The sequence below is a fragment of the Pungitius pungitius genome, chromosome 18 (genome assembly GCF_949316345.1).
Source record: "Pungitius pungitius chromosome 18, fPunPun2.1, whole genome shotgun sequence".
NCBI lineage: Eukaryota > Metazoa > Chordata > Actinopteri > Perciformes > Gasterosteidae > Pungitius > Pungitius pungitius.
The window spans coordinates 4158263-4167279 of record NC_084917.1 but is presented as its reverse complement, the minus strand read 5'-3'; the positions used below and the strand labels follow the sequence as shown (position 1 = coordinate 4167279).

At 45.5% G+C, this 9017-nt stretch overlaps 1 protein-coding gene across 3 annotated transcripts; it reads left to right on the top strand.

Moving 5' to 3' along the window:
- The first annotated feature begins 2600 nt into the window (after positions 1-2600).
- Positions 2601-8756, top strand: amacr (alpha-methylacyl-CoA racemase). 3 transcript variants are annotated; one of them, XM_037485248.2, is made up of 7 exons: positions 2601-2756; positions 2839-2934; positions 3697-4058; positions 4154-4297; positions 4852-5012; positions 6881-7067; positions 7578-8756. In XM_037485248.2, exons 3-7 carry the CDS (start codon positions 3785-3787, stop codon positions 7985-7987), a joined length of 1176 nt encoding a protein of 391 aa, XP_037341145.2. In that variant the 5' UTR covers positions 2601-2756; positions 2839-2934; positions 3697-3784; the 3' UTR covers positions 7988-8756. The 3 variants fall into 3 exon arrangements, with proteins under 3 accessions (XP_037341145.2, XP_037341148.2, XP_037341146.2); XM_037485251.2 differs by having other exon boundaries at positions 3802-4058; positions 7578-8751; XM_037485249.2 differs by having other exon boundaries at positions 2656-2934; positions 3802-4058; positions 7578-8751.
- The last annotated feature ends 261 nt before the right edge of the window (positions 8757-9017 follow it).

Below are 9017 nucleotides of genomic sequence, written 5' to 3'. Positions count from 1 at the left end.
AACCCGGCTGGTTTGATCTCAGTCCGCCTCGAGGGGGAGAAAAAAACCTGAGCTGCTCACAATGTCCGTGTCATCCATTCTGCTCGGCGAGTGAGAAAATAAAACCCAAAGCTTTACCATAAGAGGTAAATTATTCAGGTTCTAATGTCGGTGGGAAATAATTAAATCTGTTGTAGCACAAACCTGTCAACATGCGATACACAATCAGAGCGTTACAGGTCTCTTGGGTTCTTTGGCCCCGGGTAGAACTGCACACTAAACCTTGTTGATAAGGGACACTTCTGGCCCCCGGCCACGGATGCATTACTTTGGCCTCCTCTTCTGTAATTATTCACTTCTTCTATTTTGTGAAAAGTGGATGCAAATTAGCCCTTCAGTGCTGAAGGGTTTACTATTTTATAAAGTAAAAGGCATTGTAGAATGTGAGACCCCTGAAAGAGACTGACTCATCTTTTGAGGGAACAATTTAGAAACCAGTTTTAGATGCAACCCCCTGATGTCCTTTCACTATTAATAAAGAATCACATCCAGATACACAGTCCATGTGCCAGTTCAGAATATGAATAAATCAGTTGCTCTGCTCTGTCGCATTTAGACCATTTCTGAGATCATCTCTGAATATGGAAATATAAAGATCTATTCGAAGCTGTGCATACAAAGTGTGGGAGCTATTTATTCTTGAATATGATTGTTTTATATCTTGGGTTGATATAGTATTAAGATAGCTTTTTGTGGTCAAGTAGGTTTGATCATTTTGTCACTAATTATGTGTAGTTTTGGTTAATTGTTTGGGTAGTTGGACCACTGACTAATTGGGTTATACTGTGCGCACCTGGGGGTTATTTAAGGGCATAGCCAAGTATAGGACCAGCATGCACCTGGGTGACTTTGATTTAAAGATTGGTTGGTCCCCAGGACAAATGGCCACTACACAAAGGCTCCTAATAGCATCAGCAAGTGATTAACGTATGAACGCAGAGGAGGAATGACATAATTACATTGCTAACCAAAGCAATACCATCTTCAATACCTCGTTTCCCTTGATTTAAGCTGATTCAATAATAAAAAAAACACACTTGGACCTTCCAGGAACTGTGCCGCAGTGGTGTCACTGCATAACTTTAGCACTGCACCGAAGACAAAGTGGTGCCTTATTCATCGGCCTCTCTGGGGTTTTGCTCATTTCAAGCTAAGGTCTGAGAAGTTTAGCACGGTCTGGTGTCTCCTGAGAGATAACGTATCTGCAGCATTTAGTGGATGAATGCGGGTAAGTGACTTTCAGGAGAGCAAGTCTTTGGAGGTTGTGGTATGTATTTATTTTGAGTAGAGGGAAGGAAATATGCAATTTGTCTTGAGTCCACTTTTTTCCATAATGGAAGAAAATAAATTAAAGTCCCATCCGATATGATATGCACTTCAATGTGAAACTCATCGGTTAGTCTCATCATCAGTTCCCCGGTGTATAAAAAGGACACATCAACCTGTCACGCATTTGATGAACTAAATGTATGCCACAACACTGACACCAGAGCTCAGGTGAATTATGAAAGAAGGCAAGTCATTTTTCCTTCACTCACAGAGAGGTAATACAGTAAAGGTCTGTAATTTCTGCAGCATTGGCAGCACTTCAAGGGGCAGTTACACAAAGTTTCAAGCTGCTTTCTGTCGGACTGAGGCACGTTAATACATTCAAATAATAACATCCACCCACACCTCCTACCAGCAGGATATCAAATATTATCGTGCATCGCTTCATGATGCTGCTGTGGTCAAAGTTGGTTGCATAAAATAGGAAATATTAAGTAAAATAAGTCAAAGGAGTGCCGTTTAGAAAAGTTTTATCCTGCGTTTCATGTCTTCAAAAAGAATGTCAACTTATTTAATCCTCAGTGTACAGACACTGCATGATTTCTTAGACAAATTAGATATTGCATTCTTACACTCTAAGTGTTCCCATGTATAAATAGAATATGTTCTTCTTGATCTATTTGATATTGCTGGCTGATACATTTCCCATTTAGAAATGTAAATCAACTAAAAATAAGTTCTGCTTGCTTTCATCAGTGAAACAATGTTCATCTCCTTTGCTGAAACCAAGAAACTGAAAATCTGAATCTGAAAAATAAAGACGGTGTTAATTTCATTTAATAATAAATCATTTCATCCACTTTATTGATGTCTTGTGCACATTGATGACATTCTAATGTTGTATGTTGTATTCAGTATTTAGTCATGTTGTTGGTTTCTGGCCATTGGGAGCTTAAGCCAAATGAAATTCTGATCACATAAAACTGTCTTTTCACGGGGGCTATCTGACTAGCTCACAGCGGGAAGACGCTTTTAATGGAGGAATGCCAATGCACCCCCCGAGCTTTCTGGCTAACAGGCACACTGGATTCTTTTCTCTCTAAACCAGATTAGCAATTAAAATAAGGACGTGGCTGCGGGAATATGGGGGCGCGTGATCTTGTGTTCATTTTACAATCCGAAGTTCATCCTCACATAACTGCTGTCTCTCTACACACTCTCTATATGTACATTATACATATAGATTTATATTTATTTAGTTCTATGCTAAAAGTTTTTAAATTTGATTTGCATCTCCGTGAAATGATCCGGCGCTGACGCTGAGGAGGCCCCCGTCTGACGTCACCCGGAAGCGGAAGCAGTTTGTGCACAGGGTTCGCTTGGCTATAAAGCCAGCGTACACCGGCGGCACAACACAACCACCCTGTTGAAGGGTACCTCAACAAAAAGTAGGACTCTGAAGCTGCTGCTCAATCGATATCCGCCGCATCAGATACGATTCAATGACGTTTTCTCTCCGCTGTTGTGCAGCTTGTCGCCTGTAGCCCTCGCTGTCTTTGCGGCGCCGTCAGCAGTGTGACCCCGCTCCATCAACAGTGTGACCCCGCACCCGACTTTAAAGCGAAGGTAGGCTGACCCGCAGAAGTCACATTTCTTTTAACCAACGTTACATTGTTATAATGACGATCAAATGCTGCAGCTACATTTGCAAAGTGATGCTAAAACTGGTTTTCCTTAAAACGGCTTGTACAGATTTTTTTACTGTAGGCATTTGGCCAAAACTTGGCTGGAACTTGATATTTACATGTTTTATTTTAGAGTAAGTGCATGAGTGAGTAGTGCACTGCAGGTCCTCTTGGCTGTCCGAAGTGCAAAAGTAGATCATTTGTACTTTGACTCAATCTGACGGTCATTGACCCCATGAAGGAGCAAATTGGGCAATATTATTACACCTCAAATGAGTCTTTGTAGCCTATTACACAGCTGCAGTTATCCATTATTTGTTGTTATTGAGTAATCAATCGATCGAGGAACCATCTGAAAATAACGAGAGGTGTTGTTCCACATTCAGGAAACTTTACAAGTATCAAAAAAGTTGCAGGTTACAGATCAACTGTGTCAGGCCCAAGTTGCTGTTACAAAATATACAAATGGTCTAATAAATGCATACTGGTGAGGTGTTGAAACGCCACTGGTTTCTGCTTTTAACCATTATGAAAATGCACTTTCACCATATTCAGAACTTAAAACAAAATGCTGAAATTCAGTGGATCAGTGGTTTGTTTACTAAACAGAGGTATTTTTAAGGATTCCGTCTGTTCAGACAAAAATCATTTTGCGATCTTCCCTCAGGCTTTGCTTTTACAGTTTGATGCATCGTTGTTGCAGAGCACAATGTGATTTTTGCCAGACCTGAGTGATCCCGATAACTCCCCACTCACTCCATCTGCTGTCGCCGTTGCATTCATTCCGCCTCATGAATCTTCCTCGTAGCCCTTGCGTCATGGCTCTGGCCGGGGTGAGAGTCATCGAGCTGGCGGGCCTGGCCCCGGCGCCGTTCTGCGGCATGATCCTGGCCGACTTTGGAGCCAAGGTGATCCGCGTGGACCGGACCAAGGCCCTCATGTCTTTGGACACTCAAGGGCGGGGCAAGCGCTCCGTGGCCATCAACCTGAAGACGCCCGAGGGTGTGACCTTGCTCCGGAAGCTCTGCGTCCAGTCCGACGTCGTCCTGGAGCCCTACCGCAAAGGTCAGACCCCCCCCGACCCCGGCCTGCTGGAAACGCAAACGTGCGATGCAATATATTCACACCCTGTGGCGCTTTTGCTGCCGTTTCCCCACCAGGCGTGATGGAGAAGCTGGGCCTCGGCCCGCAGCAGCTGCTGGAGGAGAATCCTCGGCTGATCTACGCTCGGCTGACGGGGTACGGGCAGAGCGGGCCGTACGCCGCCGCCGCGGGGCACGACATCAACTACGTCGCCCTCTCAGGTCACGACGCGCGCAGACGCACAAAAACGGGCGATTTTTTGCACAGGAACGCCTCGACGCGTTCATAAAGACGTCAGAGGGTCATGCGACAAATGCGTTGTTTGAGAGAAAAGGTGGTTGTCTCTCTCTCTCTTTGTAGTCGTCTTTCCATGACCAGGGAAACTTGTATTATTATTATATAAAAGAAAAAGTGAATTTCAGTCAGTAATTACTTAAGTGCTGCTGTTTTGTGCGAGAAGTCGACCTCTTCAACGCATCAATAAAACCTTTTTTTTTTTTTCTAAAGCCCACACAACCAAGGTTTCCTCCATTTGCTGTCTGTACAGCGTGGCGTGTGTCCTCCAAACAAAGACGCCAGTCGCACCTTATTCTTCGTCGTTTCATAATCGATCACATTTGCAACCAGATGTGCTTTTGGATAACACGTTAAAAAATATTATACGACCAAATCCTTAAGACAAGCTCATGCAAACATGCACACGTTGCTCATGGCGTAGTGAGCACTTGTCCAGGACCTCTCGTGTGACCCTTTTGCCTCCTCCTTCCCGTCTCAGGCCTTCTGTCCCGGCTGGGTCGCAGCGGGGAGAAGCCCTACGCTCCGTTGAATCTGCTGGCGGACTTTGCAGGAGGCGGCCTCAGCTGCGCTCTGGGGATCGTCCTGGCCCTGCTGGAGAGGACAAAGTCCGGGAAAGGACAGATCATCGACGCCAGCATGGTGAGCTCGCACTCGGCCTCCGGGCAACGCGTACCGTGGTCACGACGACGACGTCGATGATGATGATGATGATGAGGATGCGCCACGTGGTGGCAGACTTTCGAGTCGTGTTCAACTTTTTTTTATTGGGATAAGTGATCCTCAGGACAAACCGTGGTGAAGCTGTTTGAAAAGCACATCAAAGTGTCTGAGTCCCGGTCCGCCCGACAGCCACTCGCTGTGAGGAAGCAGGAAGCTCTAATGAACTCCTTAAGGAGGGGGATTTTTAGCATATTTGAAGTATTGCGACTTCATATATCTTCGTGAAAAGTTAGAAGTTGATGCATATAACACCCTTTTAACTTCATCTCATGCAAATGTTCTTCTTGTCCGGTTTACAGCTGTCGGTCTTTAGTGTGATGGAGAATCAGGTGGAACACTTTATGATCAGTAACAACTAGATTTAAGCGTCACAAAAAAAAAAAAATCTTTTGGCACTTCAGGACTCTACACGTTGTGGAGTTTGAAGGAAGTGAAAGGTTAGTGTGGCGGGAGGTCTTAGTCCGGATGGACCTCAGCCTCCTGCTGGGTGGAAGGGGCACATAAATCCGGGGTTAAATGTCATGACATTAAGTCTTTCTTGAGGCTTCCAAAACAATGGATCCTACGTTTTAAATCCTGCAACGCATGCAGTCAGTCAAATAAAAAAAAAAAAAACGAGCTTGATTTTGGTATTGTTGTTCCACTTGGCTTTTGAATGGCCTTGTTCCTGTGGTTACTGTTGTTTCTTTTCTTGACATATTTAACGTTTTTCTACATTCCCGTCCTTATCGTGCGATATACCTAATATACATGTTGACTACACTCGCTTGCTCATTGCAGAACCCGTTAATTCTAGGCCACCCGCAGAGAAGCCGCCCACACGACTGCCTATAATAGCTTGCTGCTTATTTATTTTGCAGCCTATTTGCTGTCCAACCATTTCTCAAAGGTCTTTAATCTTATCAGAATCCTTTATACTGTTTTGATCCATATCAACCACACACTATTTTTTTCTTTTTTTTCTTCACAATTTGTCCTGTGTGCAGTGCACCATCTGTACCGTGAGGAGTTAGGGCCAAGCAAATGTCTTTCACTTGCTTGATTGAAAGGCACCGATCCAGCCGTTTTCGTAAAAAATCCCGCTTACAATATAATATCATAACGATTCATTCAGCAATCCGATTTAAATCAACCACATCTATGGCTCCCCCTGTGCTTTACAGCTACATATTGCTTTCCAGCAAATTGGTAAAAGAGTTAAGCTGCGAAACTGTGTATAAGTGGTGTTACTACGTCAAGTATTCAAACCCCCTTGGTTAGGCCGTTATTGTTTGCCCATAGACGATTACTTATGAGAAGTAGTGCATGCTTCATTAGCGCCCGCAGTGACCGCATTGATTGCAATCAGCAGTAATGGAACTGAAGGTGGCCTTTTTTTTTTTCTTTTTTTTTTCCCCCGCAGCTTCCTCCATGAGCAAGACCTCTTTTAATGGGGCTAATTCCATCTCCACAATTTTCAGTTAAATATAGATGGCTTTCCTTTTGAGTGGCTTTTTCTTTCGTGAGCGGTAAGAACTCGTGCTTACATGCAGACCTCCAGGTGCGGTGGTTTGTAAAGGTCAGTAGAATATCCTTTCGAAATGATTTCACCAGCACGGCGCCTTCTTTGTGCATTTTCTTCTTGTGAAAGTGGGCTGCATACTAGAGGGATATTCTGCTTGTTCCCCCTTTTTAAATCAGCAACAGAAGCATGCATCCCTTTTGGTTTCTTTAAATGGACATGTGACTGATGTGGTTGGAAATAGGATATTTTGAGCCTTTTCCTCCTCCCGTATGGTTTTTCTCAGGTAGAAGGAGCCGCATACATGGGTTCATTCGCGTGGAAGTCTCGTAGCATCGGCATGTGGGACCGCCCGAGAGGACAAAACATGTTGGACAGCGGGGCGCCCTTCTACGACACCTACGAGACGGCAGATGGGAAGCACGTGGCCGTGGGAGCCATAGAACCGCAGTTCTACACGCAGCTGCTGAAGGGTTCGTACCCAACGTTAAAAAAAGAGACACGCCCGGAGGCCTCCGCCACGCGTGTGCCGTGCCATCAACAACCGCCCCCCCCCCCCCCCCCGGCACTAATCTATGTGAAAAGCAGCACATCCCAGGCCACTGGTCATAGAACTAAGGTCGGGACAATCAGGCGTGAAGGACAAAAATATGCCCAAAAAAATGCAACACTGATTTCTGGAACGACATCTCAAGTGGCGCTTGATCAAGGTCACTTTTATAAAAAATTGTTCACTTGTTCAGCAGAGCTGGTGACCTGTGCGACGGAAGCACCAGTCGGGCTGCTGTGAAGTGACGGGACGAACCCCAAATTAATCAATTACAATGTTATGCTGTTGATGGGTGTTAAAATAAAAATAAAATCTAGCGCAACCTAAGAGCTCAACCTAAGATGTGCAGCAGTGACGCGTGACAATATTGTTTTACTATTGTCCTTGGAGTGCGTTTTATGTATTTACAATTCCCCCCCCCCCCCCTCACCAGGTCTCGAGCTGGACGCCGGGGCGCTGCCTCCTCAGATGAGCTTCGCCGATTGGCCGGAGCTGAGACGGATCTTCACGGCGAGGTTCGCCTCCAGGACCCAGGCGGACTGGGGCAGGACCTTCGACGGGACGGACGCCTGCGTCACGCCGGTGCTGTCTCTCGACGAGGCGAGCGCGCACCCGCACAACCGCCAACGGGCGTCCTTCGTGAGGGACGCCGGCGGCGGGGAGAGCCCCCGGCCGGCGCCCGTCCTCTCCCGGACCCCCGCGGCGCCCTGCCTGGCCGCCGACCCGCTTATCGGAGAGCACACCGCCGAGGTGCTGAGCGAGTTTGGCTTCGCGGCGGCGGACGTGGAGCGGATGCTGGCGGCGGGGGTCGTCGAGTGCAACGCCGTCAGAGCCAAGCTGTAGAGAACAAAAGGCGTACCGGTGATTGATTTGATTGATTATGTTCCCCCCCTGAGTTTGTGTTCATAGATTAACAAATCGGGAGCTGGTTTACTGTTGTAATGAGGTTTTATTGCCTTAACGTCATGTGCAAAAAGTTCATATCTGTCGACAGACAGGAAATTATGTAAATAAAAATGTTGACTATATATAAAATTGGAAATGATCCACGAGGAGCTTAAAGCAATTTAATATTTGCATCATCGCATTACATTTATTTTATGTTTTAAAAAAAAAAACACCTGCAGGGACAGTTTTCGGGAAAGACTTTGAATTGGAGAAAAGTAAATGGTCAACTGTTCTGTTAATCTATTACACGCATAGTCAGCCAAATATTTTCCAGTTTCAGCTCCCGTATTTAAGATGATGCTTGTTTTCAGTTTATGGGGAAATATCTTTGGGTTTTTGGACTTATGACAAGAAATAAATGCAACATTTAAGGTTGTTGTTGTTCACAAATTAAATTAACAAAATATCAAATTAAATCAATTAATGGAGAAGATGAATCTAAAACTAAAGTAATTGTCACTCTGCCTTGTTTGCACGCTTGTCTGCTAGTGTCCTTTACGTTACTATAACCTACATCATCAGTCACCTCAAGAGCTAAGAGTGAAAGTAGCTCGTTTTTCTTGCTCTTTTGTGGGACACAGAGCTTTTCCCTCCATCACGGTTCCATCCTCATGAATGTACCTGCAGCAATGTCCCGTCATAGTGAGTAGTGCTTTGAAGACAACGGAGCGTCTGTACCCTTGTGTCAAAAGGCTACACGTCACGTCTGCTGATAGCTCAGATGTTCACGCGTCCAGATGATCTTGTGGTAGCTCACGGGGTAACATGTACGTCCTGAGGGGGGAGGGGGGGGGGGGGGTAGAACACTACATCCAGGATTTATGACCAGCCCCTGGTGTCGCACAGAGCCCCCCCTGGTTTAGTGGGTTCATCACCTGCTTTGTATTCCAGTGCCTGTCCAAAAAGGACTTTGGAGAAGGATTGA

What these genes read in the sequence shown, in the direction of transcription:
- amacr (XM_037485248.2), top strand. Translation starts at nt 3,785, where the DNA reads ATGAATCTTCCTCGTAGCCCTTGCGTCATGGCTCTGGCCGGGGTGAGA. An exon ending in CCTGGAGCCCTACCGCAAAG is followed by an intron (nt 4,059 to 4,153) that starts GTCAGACCCCCC and finishes TTTCCCCACCAG; the next exon opens with GCGTGATGGAGAAGCTGGGC. An exon ending in AGATCATCGACGCCAGCATG is followed by an intron (nt 5,013 to 6,880) that starts GTGAGCTCGCAC and finishes GGTTTTTCTCAG; the next exon opens with GTAGAAGGAGCCGCATACAT.